Here is a 26,283-nt window from a genome sequence, read left to right on the forward strand (position 1 = left end):
GAGAATGAATGGGAGCAGAGTGGCGGGAATGGAACGCTGAATTGTTCGCGTCACCGGGAAGCCTCCCGCTCCGATTGGTTGCTATGCGGGTGATGTCATGGGCCGGGCCAGCCTATGGGAGGGCGGTTTGCTGCGATGTGATGCTGTTTTGCGGGAGAGCCGGCTGCTGGGGCAGCATGAAGTTCGGCGTCACCTTGGTTCGCCAGTGAGTAGAGCGCCGGGTTAGGGAGGCTTGGGCCGGCGGCGGCTGCTGCCTGAAACACAGGCCTCATCCTGCGCTGCTGGGCCGTTGCGCTCTCTGCTCACACCACTGGGGATTGCCATCTATCCGCAGCCCTGGCTGGGCGCAGCAACCTGAGTTACTCATCCCCTGCTTGCTCGCTGGGCCTGTTTGAATATTGTCGGGAGGGACGATTCATAACCTTGGTGCCTCTCTGCTGGGTTAATGCTAACTGGCAGCTTGAAGTCCCATCAGTATCACAAACTTGTGAAGAGTGTAGAGTCATTGACTGGAAATGCATTCATGGCCCGTGTGGAGAAGAAATTGGATATTGCTCTTGGGGCTAAACGTATCAAGGGATATTGGGGGCAAGGTTGGGGGGGGATTAGGATATTGAATTCGATGATCAACCATGATCATAGTGAATGGTGGAGGAGGCTCTAAGGGCCGAATGGCCTACTCCTGCTTCTAGTTTCTATGTTTCACAATGTGCACCCACCAGGCCTAAGATTGAAAAACAGAAAATGCTGGAAAACCTCAGCAGGTCTGACAGCATCTGTGGAAAGAGAATAAAGCCAACGTTTCGAGTCTGACTTGAAACATTGGCTCTATTCTCTCGCTACAGATGCTGTCAGACCTGCTGGGATTTCCCAGCGTTTTCTGATTTTGTTTCAGATTCCAGCATGTGCAGTATTTTGCTTTTATTTAAGCCTAAGTTTTGTCCCTTGGCCTGAGACTTCAACCCATTCTCTCTCCACAGATGCTGCCTGATCTCTAGAGCATTTCCAGCGCTTTCTGTTTTCACGTTGAAACATTAACCGTGTTTCTCTCTCCACCGTTGCTGCCAGACCTGCTGAGTTTATCCAGCATTTTATGTTTTTATTTCAGATTTTCCAGCATCTGCAGTATTTTGCTTTTGTTTTCTCTCACTAAGATTGGACACTCCTAACTTATCTGGTTAAAGCACACCTTTCAAACTTTACGCAAAGTCGTAGGGACATTAATAATCCAACATTCATCTTGTGCAACTTGAGGTGGAGGGTGTTAGTAGTTCGGGGAAAAAAGCCAAAGGACGTTGCAGCACTGGAGCAGGCTGTTGCTCTTTGAGAGTTATCTCAAATTATTAGCACTGCCTTACTCTGTCCCATAGCCCTGCAGTTTTTTTCTTTCCCATATGTATGCATGTATAACCACCCCATTCTCTTTTAAAAGTTCCTGTTGAATCTGCTTCAATTGTCTTCAAGCAATGGAATTGTGAAATCAATGTGACTAAAATTTTTAAAATGTTTTTTCTGCATAACCAAATGAGGGTATTTACTTTTAATGAAAAAGTGAACGTTAGTGAATTTTGCAGTTACCTTTTTCACCCATCAGGTTGTATATTCAAAGCTGGCATAAGGTACATGAGGGGAGAGCACAGTGCAGAATTTGGCATGATGTAATCAAATCCCCATGATTAAATTTTGCAACAAACCAGAATCACTTTTTAAGTCCGAATGTAATTCTTTATATGGCATTTAGTTTTTGTCTTAGTGGATTCCATCTGGATGTTCACTTCTCTGTCTGCAAATTTCGTGACGCATTTAAAACTGGTTTGCCCCAAATGTCATATTCCTGTTTGAGCCTGAGTATGCGGCCTACTGCAATGTGCTTTGTGGCACTGAGTGGCAGTAGCAGGGTTTCAGGTAGTGAGGTTTTCCAGATTTCGGAGCACTGCTGATAATGCACACATGCTTATTTGAACTCCAAATAGGCCCAACTGGTGCCACACAAAAATAGAGAAAAGAAATTAGTGTCAATGTGAATACATGTGATGCCAAGCTGAATGTTGTCCACAGAAATATTAGGTATGCCGTGAGTTGCTTTGAATCTTGCATACTGTGACAGGCCAACATTTGAGATCTGTTCCAGTGAGATAAGCTGGATGGATGGCTCCTGGGGAATCTATCTATCCTCTTTGACCTTGGCTGATGAGACTAATTGCCATGACAACCAATAAGGCCAAGCAACAAAACAGTGAGGTCTATGCCAAAACCTGGGTTCATAACTAAGCAGTGTTTTGAAGCAATGATTCTGTTGCCTGGGCGACTTAGTGACTTTTAGTACACATGACAGAAATTGTCCAAGCTAGTGATGATGTGCTGTATGCTCTATAACATTACAATCAATGGAGGCATCAGCATGCAGGCGATGAGCAGGACAAAGAGAGATTCAAGGATGTGGATGAGACATTCTTGCGTGGCAGCCAGTAGTGTCAAAAGATCATTCCAACATTCTTCAGCTGAGCTGCAGCATTGTCATTGAAAAATGGTGGGCCATCATGACTGTTCCTTCCACTTGTCCTTGCAGTGCTGATGCTGTCCTGCAGCTTATAAGAAAGGTACAGTCACTTCCTGGAATTGGTGACTGCTAGCTATTTGCCAGCAATCCGGGTTAGTGATTGGGGGAGACTGGGAGAATAAGGAATCCAGCTCTTTAAGGTACAGTGCATTTAATGTGAAGGGCCGTTCTGCATTCACTCTGTATGGTCTATTCTGCTATTAATGGACATTACTTTTACCATTGATCAGCTATAGATACATGGCATAATACACATACTGTTGATGTAGAAAGGGAGGCTTTCATCATGTTGAATGCCAAGCAAAATGTATCATCCTCTTAATGGACTCCACTTCTGCGGAATTACTTGCTGGTTGTGGACTGTTCAATTCTGGAATTCCCATTTCATTGTGTAGCGAGCCCAACAAAATCAAGCGTGCTTCTTTCCAGACATTTCTTAAGAGAATTGACCACACCTGTCTTCACATTTGAATTGTGTACCTGCAGCAAGCAGAATAATGAGACACTGTAATATGACAGTTTTTACGTAGATTCAGTAACTTGAAAACTGCTTGGCTTAATTATCCTACAATTGCACAATGGCTCATTTTTTGTTTCTTATGATTGTGTATATGTGACGTAGGCATGGAAAGACGAGCTCTCCATTACCAATTTTGTCTTGTTGATCATTGCCTTGCCCTACCTTGGATGGATCAGGTATTCAGTTATTCTAAGCAGCAGTCAGAGAATCTCAGAATGGTTGCTGCAGAGGAGACCATTTGGCCAATCGTGTCCCCGCTGGCTGTCTGAAGGAACAATTCCCACTTTTTCTTCCTGTAGCCCTGCACATTCTTCCTTTTCAGATAATCCGAATCCCTCTTGAATGCCAGTTTTGGGCTTGTAATAGGCTTCGAAACATTGTCATGCTGAGTGTTCAGACGGTGGCTTTCTGGAGCACTTCCTTAGGTATTTTCTTCTTATTTCCAAAGATGAAACCTATCTGAATTCGTCCTGTAATCTGAAATGTGTATAACAAATTGTTTTGGAGCTGTGATCCTTCAGTTCTTGTGTACAGCAATGGCACTGCACTCAGGCAGTTGTGTTCATTTCTGTATAGAATTAATCGTTGTGTGATTGATCTGTAGAGATTTATGAATCTGGTATTGTGAAGTGGGAGATGGTGGTGTAGTGGTAATGCCACTGGGCCAGTAATTCAGAGGCCCAGGCTAACACCCTGCTTCAAATTTCACCATCTGCCATGGTGCTATTTAAATTCAATTAATAATTCCTGGTGTATAGTAATTAGTAATGGTGACCATGTTATTTAAAAAAAACCTTTCTGGTTCATTAATGTCCTTTAGGAAATGAAATTTGCCATCTTTACCTGGCCTGGTCTACATGTGATTCCATGTGTTTGATTCTTAACTGCCCTCTGAAATGGCGAGCAAGCCACTCAGTTTCCAGCTACCTAGCTATGGGCAACAAATGCTGGCCCGGCCAGTGATGCCCACATCTCCTGAAAGAAAGGGGGAAAAAAGTATGAAACTGTGATTCTTACTGTTTATTGGTTTAACATTGTATTTCTTTAAACATTTTTTTAGTGGTGAAACAAGATACAATAAAGCAAAGGTTCTTCAAGGTAAGTATTGTTCAAAAATAACGTAATGTTTTATCTCAAGCGTAGATTTCCAATTATGATTAGCTGTGCAAAAAGAAATAATAAGCAAGTATTCTGTGGAGACTCTGCTTTTGAAATATCTTCTCCCCTTTATTCATTTGTGGGTTCCCCTGTGTTAAGGAACGTTCTTGGGAAGGTGAGTTGCTTGCAGGACTTGACTAACTGCCATCAAGAAAAGGATGCTCGGATGTGTGCAAAGATGTAGTGAAGTGGCTAAATCTCTTAGCTTGATCCTCTTGATTTGTTTTTACTTCTTGCCGGTTCTTTCAGTTTAGCTGTGCTGCATGATGTAATCCACCATTAACCAGTCTATGCAGCATTGTTCTACCACTCTACCATTCATTTTCTACTTAAAAGTGATCTTTACACAAGCTGCTTATTATTATACGCTATCTTCTAACACAAGTAAAGGTAAAAGAAGATTTATTATTTGCTTGTAATTTGACTAAACTACTCATAAAACTTTAATGTATGAAGATGACACCGAGGGCAACATCCTCTAGCCCTGGAAGATTTTCAGGCCTTGAACCCGATCACGATCAAACCCTACCTGCACGATCTTCCCAGAGGTGCATAATTAACAACCTACCTCCACATCTGCCTTCCAGTTAGGGACAGCTGATGGTCTGCACAGTCAGGAGGGCAGTTTCAGCTCCTGCAGTTGTGGGTGATTTGGCAGCCCTGCCAGGCGAGGTGGGCGCCACTGATGGAGTTGGGAAATGGCAAGGATGCCTCACAATGGAGGCCCCATTTGAATGCTTCTGGAAATTTTAAAATTAAGCTTAAGCAATGGGATGCAGCTGTAGCCCCCTCATCTCCATGGCTTTGGGATGGAACGAGGCATCAATGGCTTTCCCCCCAACCCCTACTCTGCCCAATTCCCTGGCCTGCTGCTGGGATGCTTAATCTCAATGGGGGGCCCAACTGCCATCAGGAAGATGCTGACAGTGTCAATAATATTCCCACTGGTGAACACTTCATTGCTACAAATTGTTTACTTGCCGCTATTGGTTTGACCCCTCCTCTGGCAAAATAGCTTGTGCATGAGGTAGAGATGCCGGCGTTGGACTGGGGTAAGCACAGTAAGAAGTCTCACAACACCAGGTTAAAGTCCAACAGGTTTATTTGGTAGCACAAGCTTTCGTAGCACTGCCCCTTCATCAGGTGAGGGGCAGTGCTACCAAATAAACCTGTTGGACTTTAACCTGGTGTTGTGAAAATAACTTGGAGGCAGGAATACATTGGGAAGCCACAGGTTTCAGAAGATTCTACTCTTAATCAGGAGGATGTCTTATCTAATTTGGCTGAAAGATCTTGGCACTGAGAAGTAAGTAGACTTTAAACTACCAGGTTAAATAAAATATAGTCCACATGTAGATTAAACCTCTTCCAACTCGATTGTAACAGTGCCATTGTGTAACATCAAAAGAAAATCACATAGTCCTCAGCAACTGAAACCTCTTTCTGACACAGACCATCGTAATGATCTTGAGGGATTGTCAACTTAGTTTTAAGTTTTGCTATACATCTGTGCTGTGCACCCCCATTTACTTAGAAACAAGATTTCCCAAACTCCTGTTATGTTGGATTTTTACAGGAGAACGTTAGCCAACTTGTCACATCTATACATTGTGGCAAATGGATACCAATCATTACACACACAGAAGAAAGGGTGTTCTGCAGACTTAGCCACCCTTTTACTTTGTTCTTCTGTATAATTTTCAACACTTCTACAATTATGTCTCTTAAAAAACATTAAGCACAAAAAATATTGCTCTTGTATCTTTTTATCCCTTTTCAGGGCAAGGAGTGGATGAACCGCTGTCCGAGTTTGGCTTCAAGCAGGCGAAGGCTGCGGGTCAGGCTCTCAGGGAAATCAGGTTCTCTCATGTGTTCTCAAGTGACCTACAGCGTGCTAAACAGGTGCTTTTTACCTTCATTCTGTTGATTTTCTTCAAGTGATGATTTAACTTCAAGAAGTTATTGGTTTTGTGACTAGCTTTTTTGTATCTAAGTTGGACGAAAATGCAACATGCTAGTAACTGTTTCAGGAAAATAAGAGTTATTGAATGTTGAAATAATAAAGATGAAAGTGCTGTAAAAGCAAAGTAGCTCTTCAGTTCCCTAAATGAAGGAAGGCCCATGATCTCCTCCATGACTAGTGCAAGGAGACAGGTCCCAAATCCACTCCAATCCCAACAGGGATTGAACCAATGCTGTTAGCATCAATCTGATTTACACTGGTCATCCAGCCAACTGAGACATGTGAAAATAGACATGGAACTTTTTTCAGAATGTGAGATTGTGAACCTGCCATGTTTCAAATAGCGATGTTAAAGTCTCCAATTGCTGGGAAGATAAAGCATCTTTGTCCCATTTAGCAATCTTTTCATCTTAAAACTTTTGAGAATTATTAAACGTTGATTATTTTTTGGTGCTGATGCTTGTTATTTGTTAACGAGCATAGTTGAATGTTTGACTCTGAGTTTGATGGTGCTGTGGGTCTATGCTCTATCCTTTCCCATTCGGTACCTAATCCTGAATGTGACTCAAAAAATACTTCTGTAAATATTCATTATATAATTTTGACCACTTTTTTTTAAAAAAATGGTTGAGATACAATTTGAGACAAAGTAACAAAAAAATAATATAGAATAAGAACAGCTCCTGCTGTACATCCGCTTTTCTTGCAAAACTGAACTTGCCATCAAAAGAAATTAACTCTTTCTATTTTAATGTATCCCATCAGAGAAGTTTTGCATTTCCAGCAAAACAATAATTGTGTTGGACAAAGTAATGATTAAGAACTCCTTTTTGTAAACTTTATGACTTTTCTACAAATTGGTTTTATTTGCTGCTAATTCACTGCATCGTTCCTCTGTTTCAGACTGCATCTGCTATTGTATTAGAGAATAGTTGTGGACATAAACTTGAAATAGTCTCTGATACAAGGCTTCGAGAAAGAGTAAGTATCAAACGTAAAAGAATGTCTAAAATAATACATTACGAAATAAACTGGGACTCTGAATAGGTTGACAAGTGATTTCAAAAACGCCATGGCACATGGATTTTCACAAAGTATGTAATCTGTTGTAAAATATTGCATTTAAGCTGAAGTTGTTTATATAGCTCGCGGATCAGCTCACCAGAAAACGAAATAGCTCTGTGACAAAAAAAAAACTGCCTTGTAGCAGGGCACACTCCAGTGACCCAAACTTCCAGCTCATGGTTTTGCTTTTCATACCATTGCAGTTTTCTTCCCTGTAACCTCCTAATAGTTTTCCTGTGCGTGTAATGCACAAGAAAGTGAACAGTCTATTGAATTACTATGTTTCACATCTGCTAGGTATTAGCAGATATGAAACATAGCCTTATGCAAGCCATAAATCAGCTTATGGCATAAAAACAGTAACTGAAACATAGGAAATAGGAGTAAGTCATTCAGCCTATTGAGCCTTCTCCATCATTCAGTGTGATCATCGCTGATTCTGTATCTCAACGCCATACTCCCACTCTCTCCCCATACCTCTTGATGCCTTTAGTGTCTAAAAATCTATTTATTTCTTAAATGCATTCAGTGACTTGCCCTCCACAGCCTTGTGGTAGAGAATTCCCCATCTTCGTCTTAAATGGCCTAACCCGTATCCTGAACTGTGACCATCTTGTTCTAGACTGTACAGCCAGGGGAAACATCATCCCTGCAACCAGTCTATCCAGCCCTGTGAGAATTTTATATGTTTCAATTAGATCCCCTCTCCTTCTACTAAACTCAAGTGAATACAGGCCTTGTTGACCCAACCTTTCCCCATACAACAATAATGCCATCACAGGAATCAGTCTGGTGAACCTTTGCTGTGCTCTCCCTCTGTGGCAAGTGAATCTTTTCTTGGATAAAGGGATCAAAACCCTTCAATTCTGCAGGTTTGGAAAGATCCAGCAGGCCAGGTAACATTGGTGTAGAGAGAAACAGATTTATTGTATCAGATTGATGAACTTTCATCAGAATTGGAAGAAGCTGGAGATTTAGCAGTTTGCAAACGATAAGTGGAAAATGGGCCCAGAGGAGAGAAAAAGAACGAAGATCTGTGATGGGGTGGAAGGCAGGAGTGACCTGTTTGATGGTGCAGGCTGAAAGGGAAAGATAATGTGACAAGTAAAGAAACAAAAGATAAGTCTGGAGGAGCTGTAAATGACAGCAGCAGAACTACTACTAGGACCTCCTGTCAAAAAATGGGAGCATTGCTTGTAGTCTGAAGCTATTGCAATCTCTGGTTGTATAGCACCTGATCAAAAGATGACGTGTTGTTCCTCGAACCTCCGATGAATTTTATTGTAATGGTATACAAAACCAAGGGCAGAATAGGAGTGGGACTGAATTATAATGGTAAGGGGGGGGGGGGGGGGGGGGGGGGGGGGGGCGCCAGGCGGCACAGTGGTTAGCACTGCTGCCTCACAGCGCCAGGGACCCGGATTTGATTCCCGGCGGTCACTGCCTGTGCAGAGTTTTCATGTTTTCCCTGTGCCTACTCGGGTTCCCTCCAGGTGCTCCGGTTCCCTCCCACAGTCCAAAGGCGTGCTGGTTAGGTGTATTGGCCATGCTAAATTCTCCCTCAGTGTGCCCGAACAGGTGCCGGAGTGTGGCAACTAGAGGATTTTCGCAGTAACTTCATTGCAGTGTTAACGTAAGCAAACTTGTGACAAATAAATAAACTTAAATGCTGGTTGCTATTTGAAGTTACTTGTGCAGATCCCACAGCTGTACTTACTTAACTTCTTATTTTGAAGAGGTGACATCTCAAATTATTCGTGACTCCTCAGATAGGGAAGCAATTCATGTTCAAATGCAACAAGGTCTTGACAATATCCAGGCTTGGGCTGATAAGTGGCAAGTAACATTCGCTCCACACAAATGCCAGACAATGACCATCATCAATGAGAGACACTCTAACCACCGCCCCTTGACATTCGATGGTGTAACCATCACTGAATCCCCCGCTGTCAACATCCTTGGGATTACCATTGACCAGAAACTCAACTGGATTCACCCATAAACACAGTGGTTACAAGAGCAGGTCAGAGGCTGGGAATACTGCGGAGAGTAACTCACCTCCTGACTCCCCAATTCCTATCCACCATCTACAAGTCAGGAGTGTGATGGAATATTCCCCACTTGCCTGGATGCGTGCAGCTTCAACAACACTCAAGAAGCTTGACACCATCCAGAACAAAGCAGCCCATTTGATCGGCACCTCATCTACAAACATCCACTCCCTCCACCACCAAATTCTGAGTTGCAGCAGTGTGTACTATCCACAAGATGCACTGCAGCAATTCACCAAAGATCCTTAGACAGCACCTTCCAAACCCACAGCCACTTCCATTTAGAAGAACAAGGACAGCAGATACATGAAACCACCACCACCTGCAAGGTCCCCTCCAAGCCACTCGCCGTCCTCATTTAGAAATGTATCACGGTTCCTTCGCAGTCACTGGGTCAAAAGGAATTCCCTCCCTAATGGCATTGTAGGTCAACCAACAGTACATGGACTGCAGCGATTCAAGAAGGCAGCTCACCACCATCTTCTCGGGGGCAACTAGGGATGGGCAATAAATGCTGACCAGCCAGCGACGCCCGTATCCTACAAAAGAATTTTTTAAAATTGTCATGTATAAGCCTTTGAGCAAGTGCCTTACGAAAAGCTGCTTTAGAAATATCATTGTTTATTATAGGTAGATTTAGGATGTAGATTTAGGGGAGTCTAAACGCAGACTGGATGACTGCTTTGTGGAACACTCCAGTCCATCCACAAGCATGGCTCTGACCTTCCTGCCACTTGCCATTTCAATTCACCACCTAGTCCTCATGCCTGCCCTTGGCCTCCTGCAGTGCTCCACAGATACCCTATGCAAACTGGAGGAACAGCACCTCATCTTCCTATTTACAGTTTTCTGGTCTTAACATTGAGTTCAACAACTTCGGACCATGAACTCTCCTCCATTTCGATCTATTATTTCATCTTTTTTATTGCCCCAAGCCCCTCCTGCCACAGGGCCATCTGTAGGCTGACGGATCCTTACTTTAACAGGTTAGTTGACTATCTTTTGTTTACAGTTCGTAACTTGTACGTGTGCAAATTTTAATTTGAATAAGGTGAATCAAAGTGGCTTTATTCTACATTTCCTGTCACTTGGTGAAAAATGAAGCAGGGCATAATGTCTGTACAGGCTTGCTTTTGAGCTGCAGGGTTATAACGATTGTTATGAACCGAGATTGCCTCCTCCTGCCTTTGACATTGCACGTCTCTGCCTCAGTCCAAATGCTGCTGAAACTCTCCCATTCTTTTATTATCACTAGACTCGACTATTTAATGCTTTCCTGGCTGTTCCCCTCTCCACCCTCTGTAAACTTCAGCTCAGAGAATACAAGCAACTGTTTTAGAATACACACCATCACGTTCACCCGCCATCCTCTGTGCTCACTAACCCATGTGGGCTTTCAGCAGAGAAACAGCTTGAATTTAGAATTCTCACCTTTGTTTACAAATCCCTCCATGGCCTTGTCCCTCCCTATCTGTGTAACTTCCTCCAGCTCTATATAACCCTCCCAAAATTCTGCATTCCTCTAATTCTAGCCTCTTGTGTATTCCCGATTTCCATTGCACCATTATCTGGCGCCATATTTTAGCTATCTAAGCCCCAAGCTCTGGAATTTTCTCTCTAAATCTTTCCACACCCTCTCTCCTCCTTTTGGGATCCTTAAAGCTTCGCTGTTTGACCCAGATTTTGGTCACCTGGCTTCCTATCTCGTTAGGTGGCTCTGTGTCAGTTTTGGTCCTGATAAGCTGCCTGTGGATATTTTTCTACACTGAAGGCATTATATAAATGCAATTTGCTATTCTCAAGCCATGACATCATACATGAGGACGGAGACAAACACTTGGCTGGTAATTTATCTTGCATAATATTAAGTTCTTGTTTGACATTGACTCAGTTAACATTGTTTCACTTTACAGCCGTGAATAAAGTAATGTCAGCTAATCTGTTCATCCAGTTTCATTTTAACATTGTTTGTCACAGACTTCCTCTTCTGTGGCCTGTCTGCTCACTCCTACCCTTGCTGACCCCCAGCCTCTTGCTTCCTGGCCTTGCTGACTAACCCCCCCCCCCCACCCCTGCCAAGCACACCACCGCCCTTGCCACCCAGCCTTTGTTCTTGCGAGGAACCCTCAAGGTCTGTTCATCAGTGGCTCCTCATTCCTGCTCTGGCTCAGCTCCTGACCTCCATCTAGTGGCAGATGTTGGTTGGTGCAGGTAGTTAAGACTTCAACTACTAACTGTATAGACCAACTACTGCCACTCGATGGAGCCTGGTCAATGTAAGAGTACTGAGGTGAATACTATAATTTTAAAAAGTAGTTTGTATATTGTATTTTTATATTTAGCGATGTGTTTTATTTTGCAAGTTATTTCAGCTAGGAATGCACAGTGCTGCACCTATATGTTACAGTATTTCAACCTGTACACTTTTTTTCTGGGTGACAAATGTCTGAAGGAAGCTGACTCTGACTTTAACATTCGTTGTTTCATTTAAAGTTGCAACTTTCAGGAACACAGCCAGAACTTTAAAGGAGGAGTTACTGCAATGAAAATCATAGTTTTTAAATAATTGTTACTATAGAGTAAGTAAAATTCTGGAACATTTTGTTTTTTTTAATATGAATTTACCTACAGCAATAATCCTGAGCTGTGAAGTACAGTTTTCGGTAACTATAACTTCTATGTTGTCTGATCTCTCCTGCGCTGAATTTATGCTTACAGATATTAATTACCCGAACAAAGGAGAGCTTAACTTTTGCTACAGATAAAAACAAAATCTAAGACCAGTTTAAAACTGGAGGGAGTTTTTTATTTGAATCTAATCCATGTTAAAGTATATTATACAGGTGAGAGGAGACAGATGATGCATAATGGTATGGTGCAATCTGTTGTATTATACTCAAAGTTCGAAAGCTTCTAAGAATGTTTCATCAATGGAAATGTGTGATTTCTGTGTTGGTCAAAGTAGGAGGACATAAACACGTAATGACCATTTTAGATTTGCAGTTTTCAGATGAGAAACTGCACAAACCTTGTTCCTCATATTGCACTTTGCAAATAAAGTTAATTTAATTTGTATAAATTCTGTATTTGTTTGGTGAACATGACTATTATCTGTTTGTTATTGGCACGACTGCCTCAATACCACAGATAGGAGGCTGCGGAATAATTGTTTTCACACTTAGATTACTTTGTAATTTACAGAAGGCTGAAGTAATTATCTATATTATAGTAAAACAAGCTTTTCAGTCACCGCACAACATTTTGTATGGACTGCAAGGAGTGTTCTTTCTGTGCAAAGAATGGGCTTTTCAATGGGAGTACAGGAACTCGCAGGTTCTGGTAGAGTACTCAGGTTTAATCACTGCTAGCCAGTCTCCATGGTGCTGCACAAGCACCAAGTGTAATCTGCAGTTAAACCAGGGGCACGGTTGGGGACTGGTGGGAGATAATTGAGTCGGGACATGCAGACATAATTTAGTCCCTGTTTTAGAGTAATATGCTCCATCTTTTTTTTTTTAATATCACGTGGAAAGCTTATTGCAGTTCGGGAAGCAGTTAAGTAGGGTGGAATTCTCCCCCCAAAAATTCTAAGTGTCGAATTTGCCTGAAAACTGGAGAAATTCACGCTAGCTTTTTAGGCGGGAATTCGGAGAAGAATCTCCCAGACTCTGTGCACTGCAGAGGCCACCAGCGTGAATATCATTAAAAACTAGCGGGCAGGGCCTATCCAGCTGGAGAGGCTGAAATCAGCACGCAGAGCGGGCTACTGCTCATGCACCGATCTGTCTTTGCCGAGATTGGCGCATGCACAGTGGTCCCACACTGACGACCCCCCGATTACTGGCTAGCTCGATCATTGGCCAGCCCCATGACCCCCGCAATGCTGGATTCCATCCCCCCCCAGCCCCGATCTCCGTTAGTGGGGAGCTACTGTAAACCCCACTGGAGTGAACCACTCTGGTGGGAGTGGATGCTAACAGTCCCGGGCCAGCTAATCACATTTAAATTATATGCAAATAACCATTTAAATGGTCTTTGTGCTTCCCTGCCAATTTCCGGCGTGGATCTGATGCCGCTGGAAATCCGGCACTGGAAGACGTTAGCGAGGCACGAACGCGTGCGTGAACCCCGTGAATCAGCCAACGTGAGAATCTCCCAGCCTGCTGCGCTAACAAATTAGCGCAGCGAGATGGGAGAATCACAGCCATAGTGTTGATTCCTGCTTAGGAGTTTATCTGCAGTACAGCCTGAACGAAGGAGGTGCAAAGCTGAAGCATCATAGTGTCACGAGAATCATTGAATGGAAAGAGCACAGAAGGAGGCCATTCATGTCTTTGCTGGCTCTCTGCAAGAGCAACTTGGCTAGCCCCATTTTTTCCCTGAAATCTTGTAATGTTTTTTTTTCTCTTCAGCTAATTATCCAATTTCCTTCCGAAAGCTACAGTTGAATTTGCTTCTGTCACACTCTTGGGTAGTGCATTCCAGATCCTAAATCCATGCGATGTGAAAATGATTTTCCTCATGTTGCCTTTGGTTCTTGTACTATTTGGCCTCCTCCTGAGATCCGCAGCATCATGCTGCCAGTCTTCTGTCAATTTGATTCACCCTATGTAATATCAAGCAATGGCTGAAGGCACTGGATGCACCAGAGAATGTGGGATCTGGCAACATCCAGCAATTGTACTGAAGACTTGTGCTCCAGACCTCACCACACCCCTAATCAAGTTGATCCAGTAGAGCCACAACACTGTGTTAAACTGGTCAGTGTAGGTAACTGCCTTGGTATGTCCTGTCCACAAAAAGCAGGACAAATCCATTCTGTCCAATTATTACCCCACCAGTCTAGTCTCAATCATCAGCAAACAGATGGAAGATGCTGTCGACAGTGTTATCAAGTGGCACTTAGCAATAATCTGCTCATTGATGCTGAGTTTGGGTTCTGCCAGGGCACTCAGCTCCTGATTTCATTACAGTCTTGGTACAAACATAGAAACACAGAAGATAGGAGCAGGAGGAGGCCATTTGGATTTTCGAGCCTACTCCACCATTCATCACGACCATGGCTGATCGTCCAACTCAACAGCCTAATCATGTTTGCTCCCCATAACCTTTGATCCCATTTGCCCCAAGTGCTTTATTTAGCTGCCTCTTGAATACATTCAATGTTTTTGCATCAACTACTTCCTGTGGTAATCAATTCCACAGACTCACCACTCTTTGGGTGAAGAAATGTCTCCTCATCTCCATCTTAAATAGTCTACCCCGAATTCTCAGACTGTGACGCCTGATTCTGGACTCCCCCACTATCGGGAACATCCTCCCTACATCTACCCTGGCTCGACCTGTTAGAATTTTATAAGTCTCTATGAGACCCTCCCTCATTCATCTGAACTCCAGCAAAAACAATCCTAACCTAGTCAAACTCTCCTCATACATCAGTCCCGCCATCCCCAGAATCAGCTGGTAAATCTTTGCTGCACTCCCTCACTAGCAAGAACATCCTCATAAAAGGATGAACAAAATAGATGAATGTAAGGGAGAGGGATGGGAGTGGCTGTCTTTGACAACAGAGTCTTTGACTCTGCTTAAGGGAACTCTAGCAAAATTGAATTCGATGGGAATTGTGGGGAAAATTCTCCACTGATCAGGTCATACCTAGTACAAAGGGAGATGGTTGTGTTGATGGAGGCCAATTATTTCAGTCACAGGACATTGCTGTAAGAGTTCCTCGTATTCAGCTGCTTTATTGATAACCTTCCCTCCATCATAAGGTCAGAAGTGGGGATACTTACTTGTTGATGACTGGAATGTGTTCAGTAGCATTTGCAACTCCTCAGATACTGAAGCAATCTGTATCTATATACAGCAAGCCCTAGACAACATTCAGGTTTGTGCTGGCAAGTGCAAGCAACGTTTGTGCCACACAAGTATCAGTCAGTGACTGTCACCAACAAGAGAGAATTTAACCACCTCCCCTTGGCATTCAATGGGATTGCAAGTGCTGAATGTCCCACCATCAATATCCTGAGACTTGCCATTAACCAGAAACCTAACTGGAATAGCCATTTAAATGCTGTGGCTACAAGAACAGGTCAGAAGCTGGGAATTCTGCGGCTAGTAACTCACCTCTTGCATTCCTAAAGTCTGTCCACAAACTACAAGGCACAAGTCAGGGGTGTGATGGAACACTCTCCACTTGCTAAAGAAGCTTGGCACCATCCAGGACAAAACAGCCTGCTTTGATCAGCACCCCATACGCACCAACTTAAACATTCATTCCCGCCTCCACCAATGTGCAGTGGCAGCAGTGTGTACCATTTACAAGATGTACTGCAGCAACTTGCCAAGCCTCCTTTGACAGCACTTCGCAAAATTTGATATCTACCATCTTGAAAGACCAGGGCCACAGGCACATGGGAACACCACTAACCGCAAGTTTCCCTCCAAGTCACACCTCATCCTGGCTTGGAACTATATCCCATTCCTTCACTTTTACCAGGTTAGTATCCTGAAACTATGGACATATCTGCACCATATGGACTCCAGCATCTAAAGAAAGCAGCTGACACATCATTCTCAATGGCAATTACAGCTGGGCAATAAATTCTGCTCTTGCTTCTATTTTTAGACTAACTGAGTTGACAAATAAATTTAGGACTTGAATAAATAAAGACTTGCCATCGACTCATCAATCAGCTGCATCCCTTGTCCTGACACCATTTTATCTTATCGGGAGTTAACTTAAATGTTATCTGTATCTGTCATTAAGTATATAATTTCAGATTTTAATTTACTAAAAAATTCAGAACCCTTGTGTGTTGCTGCCTCTTTTTATTTAATTCCAACATTGTCCCGAGGTGTGATTAGTTTAAGGCTAATTATTATAAATTATCAAATTGTCTTTAGTTTTCTGCCAAATTAATTTGTAGTTGAATTTTATTTGAAACGCTATATAAATTAATTTGTAGTTGATTCATATTAATTTGTAGTTGATTCATTTTTAAAAAAAAATAAAAATTAAAAGCTTGCCCAGTGTTCTTATCCCACATAATTCTTTTGTTCTGTGATATGTCCACTGCTCTCTCCCACTGGGCTTTACTGTTCTCTCCTGCTGTGCTTTGCTGCTCTGCAGCTGTTGGTGATTTCTGCGCTGTTTTTAAGGGCACTGCTTTCACAGTGCTTTGTTTCTCAAGTGGAAGGATGTGATTATAGGGTGTTAGTTTTGATAGGCAGTTCACATATTACTTGTGGACAAATATTATAATGGGAAAAGCTTAACTAAAGAAGTGAAGCAGTTACATACTTACAAAAAGTGAACGTGGTAAGTTATTTGCTTGTTATGTGTCCTGTTGCTTTGACAGCAATTGTTCAATGTGATTATGCAGAAATCTGTAATTGCAGATACAATAAGTGCCTTATAAGTTTTTTGTTTCCAAATTACAACAACATTCTTGCAACTTTAATCCTATTTTTGTTCCTAGAAATATGGGATCGCTGAAGGAAAGCCCCTGAGTGAATTAAGAGCACTGGCAAAAGCTGCAGGGCAGAAATGTCCTTATTTTACTCCACCAGGAGCAGAGACTGTGGATGATGTAAGTCACTTATTGATGGATGGATGTGGCTGATCACGTGCTTAAAACACACAAACTACCTAACTCTCAGATTTAGATTGGGACTTCGATTCTATTCATATCTTAGGGTTGCGCGGATGGAAAATCCTGCCCAATGTCTTTGTCTAAGACACTTTGGTTGGAATTTTCTGGTCCCATCCAGTGCAGGGCCAGAAATTCCCACCCCAAGTCACATTTTCCATCCTGCCCCTGACAATTCCCACAATGTGGAGATGCCGGCATTGGACTGGGGTAAATACAGTAAGAAGTCTAACAACACCAGATTAAAGTCCAACAGGTTTATTTGGTAGCAAACGCCACTAGCTTTCAGAGCGTGCAGCTCCTTCGTCAGGTGGAGTGGGAGATCTGCTCTCAAACAGGGCATACAGAGACGCACTCAATTTACAGAATAGTGATTGGAATGCGAGTCTTTGAAGCTAATCAAGTCTTAAAGGTACAGACAATGTGAGTGGAGAGAGCATTAAGCACAGGTTAAAGAAATGTGTAATCTCTCCAGACAGGACAGCTAGTGAGATTTTGCAAGTCCAGGCAAGTTGTGAGGGTTACAGATAGTGTGACATGAACCCAAGATCCCGGCTGAGGCCGTCCTCCTGTGTGCGGAACCTGGCTATCAGTCTCTGCTCAGCGACTCTGCGCTGTCGTGTGTCGTGAAGGCCGCCTTGGAGAACGCTTACCCGAAGATCAGAGGCCGAATGCCCGTGACTGCTGAAGTGCTCCCCAACAGGAAGAGAACAGTCTTGCCTGGTGATTGTCGGGCGGTGTTCATTCATCCGTTGTCGTAGCGTCTGCATGGTTTCCCCAATGTACCATGCCCCGGGACATCCTTTCCTGCAGCGTATCAGGTAGACAATGTTGATAACACCATTCACCAGGTACATGGTACATACTCTTGCAACTTGGCCACGTCTGCCTGATACGCTGCAGGAAAGGATGTCCCAAGGCATGGTACATTGGGGAAACCATGTAGACACTACGACAACGGATGAATGAACACCGCTTGACAATCACCAGGCAAGAGTGTTCTCTTCCTGTTGGGGAGCACTTCAGCGATCACGGGCATTTGGCCTCTGATCTTCGGGTAAACGTTCTCCAAGGCGGCCTTCACGACATGACAGCGCAGAGTCGCTGAGCAGAGACTGATAGCCAAGTTCCGCACACATGAGGACGGCCTCAACCGGGATCTTGGGTTCATGTCACACTATCTGTAACCCCCATGACTTGCCTGGACTTGCAAAATCTCACTAGTTGTCCTGGCTGGAGACAATACACATCTCTTTAACCTGTGCTTAATACTCTCTCCACTCGCATTGTCTGTACCTTTAAGACTTGATTAGCTGTAAAGACTCGCATTCCAATCAGTATTCTGTAAATTGAGTTTGTGTCTCTGTATGCCCTGTTTGTGAGCAGATCTCCCACTCCACCTGACGAAGGGGCAGCGCTCCGAAAGCTAGTGGCGTTTGCTACCAAATAAACCTGTTGGACTTTAACCTGGTGTTGTTGGAGTTCCCACAATGAGCAGGGCTGGAAAATCCCGACCTTTGTCTCAGTTGTTATTATACTCAGCCTTGAATCAGAAGGCCTTGGATTCAAATTCCACTTGAGATTTAAGCACATAATCTAGCCTTCCGTGTTGACCTGTTGAAGATGTTGCTTTACGGTTGAGATTAAGCTGGGAACCCATATGATTGCTTGTGTTAATGTCAAAGATCCTATGGTACTAATCCAAGAAGAGCAGCAAGTTCGCAATTTCCTGGCCAATGTTCATCCCTAAACCGATATCACAAATGCAGGTTATTTGGTCATTACCTCATTGTTGTTTGTGGGACTTGCATTATGCAAATTGGTTGCACTTCAGAAAATCATAAAAACCCTACAGTGCAGAAGGAGGCCATTTGGCCCATTGAGTCTGCACAAACAGCAATCCCACCCTATCCCCACAACCCACATATTTACCCCGCTACTCCCTCTAACCTACGCATCCAGGGATACTAAGGGGCAATTTAGCATGACCAATGCACCTAACCCGCAGGAAATGTTTCTCTAATATTTTGCATCTGTGACAGTTTGAGTGACAATGTGCTGTATGTTTTACAGGTTCAAGTTCGAGCAAAGGATTTTTTCAATTATTTATGTCACCTTCGTCTGACACAAGCAGGAAAAGACAACAGTGCGCCAGATCAGGTCAACGCAGTTGCTGAGCATTCAAGAGACTTGCATGGTCCACAAGAAAGTCTCAGCAGTGTGAACTCCAACACCTGTGACATAAACGGTAGCAATTCGGACAAGGGCAGAGATCTGACAGCTAATATACTCGTCGTCAGTCACGGTGGATTTATGCTACAGTGGATTAGGCATTTTGTAGAGGATTTGAAATGTCCTTTACCGCCATCCTTTGACCAGTCCAAAGCTTTTCCTGTCAGTCCGAATGCAGGAATAAGCAGGTTTGTCATTACTTTAGATCCGGTAGCAAGCTCATCTCCTCAGATAGCCTGTGATTATCTATATAAGTGCAGCCACCTTGATGACATAGGTGTTGAACAGGATGTTATGTCAGTCTGAACCCATAGTGATAAATTATTCTTCGTCAGGCATGTTAGCTGTAAGAGTATTTAGTTGCCAGTATACAGATTTGATTGCTAAAATCAGTCTCTGATTAAAACCTGTGATTACAAGCTTCAGAACAAAAGTAAAATACTGAAAATTAAAAACAGAAAATGCTGGAAATACTCAGCAGGTCAGGCAGCGTCTGGAGGGAGAAACAATTAATGTTTCAGGTCGTTTTTTTTTTAACCACAACTACAAAAGGTGGATGTTACAGATTTTGAACAAGTGCGGGGAAAGGAAAGGGGGTGCAGCAAAGAACACAATGGAAGGTCTGTGGAAAGGTACAAGGCAGGAGAGATTAAATGAGGCTGTATAAGACTCTGGTCAGACCCCATTTGGAGTATTGTGAGCAGTTTTGGGCCCCATATCTAAGGAAGAATGTGCTGGCCTTGGGAAAAGTCCAGAGGACGTTCACAAGAATGATCCCTGGACTGAAGAGCTTGTTGTATGAGGAACGGTTGAGGACTCTGGGTCTGTTCTTGTTGGAGTTTAGAAGGATGAGGGGGAATCTTATTGAAACTTACAGATACTGCAAGGCTTGGATAGAGTGGACGTGGAAAGGATATTTCCACTAGTAGGAAAAACTGGAACCAGAGGGCACAACCTCAGGCTAAAGGGATGATCCTTTAAAACAGATGAGAAGGAATTTCTTCAGCCAGTGAATCTGTGGAACTCTTTGCCGCAGAAGGCTGTGGAGGCCAGGTCATTGAGTGCCTTTAAGACAGAGATAGATAGGTTCTTCATTAATAAGGAGATCAGGGGTTATGGGGGAAAAAGCAGGAGAATGGGGATGAGAAAAATATCAGCCATGATTGAATGGTGGAGCAGACTCGATGGGCCGAGTGGCCTAATTCTGCTCCTATGTCTTATGGTCTAAATGTCAAAAGCGTTGATTGTGCAAGAGAAAAGGAGATGGTATGGGCCAGGTAAAGAAACAAAAGATGGATCTAGGGGTGGCATAGGTGAGAGAAGCAGAATCATCAACAGCTGCCAAGTGGGAAAACACAACTAGCATTTTTAACTCTTTCTAGTACTGACAAAAGATCATCAACCTAAAACGTTAAGTTTCCCTTTCTCCATGAATGCTGCCTGACCCTGCTTAGTATTTCCAACACTCTCGTTTTTAATCTCTTTTTCAAATTTCACCATGGTATATTAAAATAGTGCAGAGAAACTTTTTATTTATTGTAGGAAACTGCCTTTTAATATTTCCTTCCATGTGGCATAGAGCAAAAGATTATCCATCTCTTTAATGGGTGTGAATGGTGCTTTAGTTTCCTTACTGAGAGAAGGCATTCTATAATTTATTGCTTGAATCCGTGGTTACTGATTGACTCTGTGACAAATTCCTCACAACAGGAGTTATTTGGTGCAAACATATTGTAACTATTGAGCAGCATTTTAAAAACTAGTCGGGTATAATGAGACTTGTAACCAGTGACATTACAAAGCGTATTATTAAAAGATTTTAAGCACCTTGAAAATGGTTGTCACCACTGCTTGAAAACCTAAAGGTGCAGCTGCATGGAAGTGTGCACCTTTTGCATGTTGATGTGAAGAAAATACAATTGTTATACCTGTAAATTTGATTGAACTGAGATAAATTAAACAAAACTTCATTGGATAACTGTGTGCTACAGTAGAGATGAGAATAAAATCCCATGCTGTGACTTGATTGTTTTTCTTTAACGTTTTACTGAGTAAGTTATGCTTCTAACAGTTAACCTGGTGCAGTGCTTCTGCAGCTCACAGAGCTGGGACCTGTGTCCTCATCGAGAAGTGAGCTAATGCTGTCGGTGAGGATTTAAATTAATTTGGCAAGGCTGGGTGTCAGGATGGATCATTAACAAGAAGAAGCCAGGTGCACAGAGAACTGAGAGAGCTCAATTGCACTAGGATAAGGAGTTGTTCAGCAATAGTAGGGGTCAAACAGGTCAAATGCTAGGGAGCAGAAGATGGGTTTGGAATACATGTGTGTAACTGCATGTGGTTGGTAAGTAAGGATATCTTTTTTGGAAAGACAGTTGATTCTCAATGGGCCAAATGGCCTCCTCATGCACTGTAGAGGTTCTATGAATCCCCAACTTGATGTGGTGGAAAGGTTTGCAAGGTCTGATGCTCCCTTTGTTCTAGGTGATCACATATTTCAGCATTGGTTTTATCAAACCAGTCATGATGACGACGATACTGGAACCCAATTTTCTGGGTACAGGAGTTTAGTGCAACTGAGATTTTCAAAGCTTCCAAATTTCTCCTCAGACCAAGACTCCATCCACAGATTTGTAAAGAGAAAGAACTCCCCAAACCACCACCGCCCCACATCCCCTTTCTTGAACAATCTTCAAGAAGGGAGTTGAATTATGCTGTGCAAACCATCGTGTGATTTCCCTTTTCTCCATAACAGGGAAAATCCTGATTTGTATTCTGTTAAATTGTCTACTTCCTGCGGCTGAGGAACTCCTCTCAAAGACACAGTGTAGCTTTAGACCTTCCAGCGAACCCTCTGATCCAGTCTCTGTTGCCAGACAAATCCAAGAAAAATGCCAGAAGAACAGTACCAGGAACTCGTCCACTGAATCAAAGCATTTGCCTGTTAATTGTGAAGCTCTGTAGATTGGGAATCCAAATGTTTGGAGCACAGCAAACTTCCCAATCCTGCAATTACTTCACCATTATACAATTGCAACAACCTTGAGTGGAAGATCGAAAAGAGATGCTTTCAAAGTGTGGACTGGAGTTGAGCAAGGCAGTTTGAAAGCTCCCATACTATTTACAATCTACCTGACGCTAGCTACTCACCTCATCAAAGATCAGTTGTCCTCTGGTGTCAGTATTGAATGCTGTTTAGATAGAAAACTCTTTAATCTCAGTCACCTCCATGCCAAAACTAAACCGGCCATCTTAGACATGCATGATCTACAGTTTGCAGGATGACTTCAGTGCTCACTCTGCATTAGATTTGCAAGCTACTCAACTTCTCCAATCCTGCATAGAATATACTGGCCCTCCTTGAATATACTTGGCCTCCTGCAACAAAATCTCCAATATCAACCCACATCAAGTTAGCCAAATATTCCACCTCCCTTTTAGATGAAAGACTCCGAACACTTCCCATACTGCGGTAGCTGCAAGTCATAAAAGTCCTGGTGTACAGATTAATTGTCACCACACTCCCCGTACTTCTGTGATTGTGTATCAGTGATGTGTAAGAGTGCCGGAGAAATTCCATCAGTACTGCCTCTGGCATACCCTCTGGACTCGATGGGAGGACGGTCGAGCAAACACTAACCAGCTCAACGAGCATTCAGGCAAAACTGCAAAATCATCTTTGATGAACAGGACACTGGTGTCCAGGTGGTGGAAAAGCACCTCCCTCACAGGGTCCTGTTTTCTCAGCCCTTAAATGGCCAACTTCCCCGGGGAGGACAAAAAAAAAACACATCAAAGATAGACTGAAGCTCTTTGTGAAACACAACAGCACTGCCAGATGACTGGGAGGAGTTTGCTACCAGTCATTGATAATAGCAGCAACTTGTCCATCAAGCTGCATCACCAAGCCCAGCATCGTAATAATGAGGAGTGGCGGAGAAGGAAAGAAAAGGAAGCACATTCGGCATTGGAGCCCAAACATACGTGGGGCTGTGAATTGGCCGAATCGATTATAGGCTCCCTCATCACCCTCTCCTTTCTGATTTGGTTGGCACCTAATTCCCAAACTCCTCAGATTTCAATTTCTCAATCTTGTATTTAAATCCTCTTGCCCATCCCTGCCTCAGTAGCTTTCCCCAAACTCTCAATTCACTTTGCTCCTGTGCTATCCCTTGTGTTTCATTTCACTGTTAGCAGCCATGATCACAGCCACCAAGTGATCTCATCTGAATTTCCTTCTTTAAACCCCATTGTCGTCACATCTTTAAAGACTCTCTTTAAGATTATTTTGACCAAACTGATGGTCACTCATCCGAATAGCCCCTTCTCTGGTTCTGCTTGGAGGGGAACTTGCAGACGATGGTGTCCCCCATGTATCTGCTGCTCCTGTCCTAGCTGGTAGAGGTCGAGGGTTTTGGAAATTGCTGTTGAAGGAGCCTTGGTGAGTTGCTGCAGTGCATCTTGTAGTTTGTACACAGTGCTGCCACTGTGTATCAGTGGATAGAATGAATGTTGAACGAGATGAATGGGGTGCCATCAAACAGACAGCTTTATCCTGGATGGTGTTGAGCTTCTTGTGTTGTTGGAGCTGCACTCATCCAGGCAAGGGGAGAGCATTCCATCAGACTCTTGACTTGTGCTTTGCAGATGGTGGACAGGCTTTGGGGAGTCAGGACGTAAATTACTTGTTGCAAAATTCTCAGCCTTTGACCTGTTCTTGTGGCCACAGTATTTATGACTGGTCCAGTTCAGTTTCTAGTCAATGGTAACCCCCCCCCGGGATGTTGATAGTGGGGGATTCAGCAGTGGTAACATCATTGAATGTCAAGGGGAGATAGTCATTTCTTGGCACTTGTGTGGCGCAAATGTTATTTGATACCCGTCAGCTCAAACCTGGAAATTGTCCACGGCTTGCTGCATATGGACACACAAGACTTCAGTATCTGAGGTTTTGCAAATGGTGCTGACCAAGGTGCAAATTATCAGCAAACATCCCCACTTCTGATCTTATGATGGAAAGATGGTTATTGACGAAATAATTGAAGATGGTTTGGTTTAGGATATTATCCTGTGGAATTCCTGCAGTGATGTCCCGGGACTGAGATAGTTGACCTCCAACAACCACAACCATCATCCTTTGTGACAGGTATGACAACCAGTGGAGAATTTTCCCCCGATTCCCATTTACTGGTTGAAGATGTTCAGCCTTGTCTTTTGCACTGATGTGCTGGACTCGTTGAGGATGGGGATATTTATGTAGCCTCCTCCTCTTGTTAATTGTTTAATTGTCCAGCACCATTCATGACTGGATGTGGCAGGGCTGCCGAGCTTAGATTTGATCTGTTGATTAGCAGATTGCTTAGCTCTGTCTATTGCATACTGCTTCTGCCATTTGGCATTACCACACTCTTCTTTGAAAACCATTTCATATTTTCACCATGAAGTTTTCTTAAGGTTCAGGAGTCACAAGATTGGTGGTTGAGAAATCGTAAGTGATTTTCAGATAGACTAAGTTAATTAAGCAGCTACAGTTTAGATGTAATGCATAAGCTAAATAGACAGGAAAAGCATATGATCCATAACAGTTGGGAGTGGCTTGCTGATCCCAGAGGATGACCTGACAGGTGGTGCTGAGTGTATTGATCTCTGTAGCATGGAGCGGTAGCCTGAGTGTTGGGAAGCTCTTCCTCCAGTCTTCCTCCTTCATCTCCATCTTCTGCACTCTTCTTCCACCTGAGGAAGGAAGGTGCCTGACAAGGATAGCCCCTGACTCTGAGCACCCACTAATATATTCTATTTCCAGGTACTGGTAGTTAACCCTATTTTAATCACTTGTTCAAATCCTTCTAACCAATGAATAGTCATAGAGTTTTACAACACACAAAGAAGCCTTTTGGACCATCGTGGGCATGTACCCAAGATGTCAGGGTAGTCACCTTCCAACACTTTAGTTGAAGGTCACTTTGTAGTTTACGCTGAGGGCCATTTGCTAATGCCTACCAGGCACTTGTTTAGAGAGTACACAAGATTCCAGAAGACTCCCTGCTGTCCATTCCGAAGTGTATACATCTTTGTTTTGTCTCAGCCCCTGGCTGCTAGGAATGGGTTTTTTCTGAAGAGAAAGAAAGCATGTAATCTCCTGCTAAGGGTTCACAATACTATGCCTGCTAATTCTATAATATTCTTGAAGGCACCATCTCTTACAGTTCTTAGCCTTTCCCTGCAGAAGAACATTTCCTTTTACATCTCTCTCTGCATCCTATTTATTTTATTTGGTAGGTTTTTATAAAATGTTTAATTATTTCCCAGGTGTTACCTACCAGCCTTTTTCCATAATCTCTGATAACCTGTCAAAGCATTTTTGCCTTCCCTCTAGATACTGAATTCTTCTTGTGTTAACAAACTTCCATTTTACAGGATGACTGCATTTTAAGCAATTCATAAATCAGCGATGGCCTTAAGAAGTTTCACACCCCACTGGTTGGTTAAATTGATCTGGAGGTAAGATCAGGCTGCTTTGAAATGACTACATTATTCTCCACAATTGAAGCCTACTCTTCCACGTCTCTAAACTGCAAACCTCATTGATGTCTCAGTGTCCATGAACAGCAGTGAAGTGAAAATCAACGCCGTTTAGATTGTGGAACATTACTTCCATTCACCTCCTGGCAGAAGTTTGCTTATGTTACCAGTTTTTTTTGTACTTTAATTACAGAATATTATACTTTGTGACATTCAGTTAAAATGTTATTTAGTAGTTGTATAAAATGATTTTCTTTTGTTCTTAATCTTAACTGATTTAGCAAGAAGTCTCACAACACCAGGTTAAAGTCCAACAGGTTTATTTGGAATCAGGAGCTTTGGGAGCGCCTCTCCTTCCTCAGGTGAGTCACTTGATGAAGGAGCAGCGCTCTGAAAACTCGTGGTTCCAAATAAACCTGTTGGATTTTAACCCGGTGTTGTGAGACTTCTTACAGTGCCCACCCTAGTCCAACACTGACATCTCCACATCTTAACTAATTGACACATTTGTGTTCACTGTGTGCACAGTTTGGGTGCAGCAAGTGCTTATATCCCAAAGA

At 43.0% G+C, this 26,283-nt stretch overlaps 1 protein-coding gene across 1 annotated transcript; it reads left to right on the plus strand.

The window, feature by feature from the left end:
• The first annotated feature begins 115 nt into the window (after window positions 1-115).
• tigara (TP53 induced glycolysis regulatory phosphatase a) lies at window positions 116-21,222 on the plus strand. Its single transcript, XM_078235504.1, has 6 exons — window positions 116-205; window positions 4,141-4,178; window positions 6,019-6,140; window positions 7,105-7,182; window positions 16,799-16,909; window positions 19,043-21,222. Exons 1-6 carry the CDS (start codon window positions 141-143, stop codon window positions 19,505-19,507), a joined length of 879 nt encoding a protein of 292 aa, XP_078091630.1. The 5' UTR covers window positions 116-140; the 3' UTR covers window positions 19,508-21,222.
• The last annotated feature ends 5,061 nt before the right edge of the window (window positions 21,223-26,283 follow it).

This window comes from Mustelus asterias, chromosome 19 (assembly GCF_964213995.1).
Source record: "Mustelus asterias chromosome 19, sMusAst1.hap1.1, whole genome shotgun sequence".
Lineage (NCBI taxonomy): Eukaryota > Metazoa > Chordata > Chondrichthyes > Carcharhiniformes > Triakidae > Mustelus > Mustelus asterias.

What these genes read in the sequence shown, in the direction of transcription:
- tigara (XM_078235504.1), top strand. Translation starts at nt 141, where the DNA reads ATGCTGTTTTGCGGGAGAGCCGGCTGCTGGGGCAGCATGAAGTTCGGC. An exon ending in GGCGTCACCTTGGTTCGCCA is followed by an intron (nt 206 to 4,140) that starts GTGAGTAGAGCG and finishes ACATTTTTTTAG; the next exon opens with TGGTGAAACAAGATACAATA. An exon ending in GAGCAGAGACTGTGGATGAT is followed by an intron (nt 16,910 to 19,042) that starts GTAAGTCACTTA and finishes TATGTTTTACAG; the next exon opens with GTTCAAGTTCGAGCAAAGGA.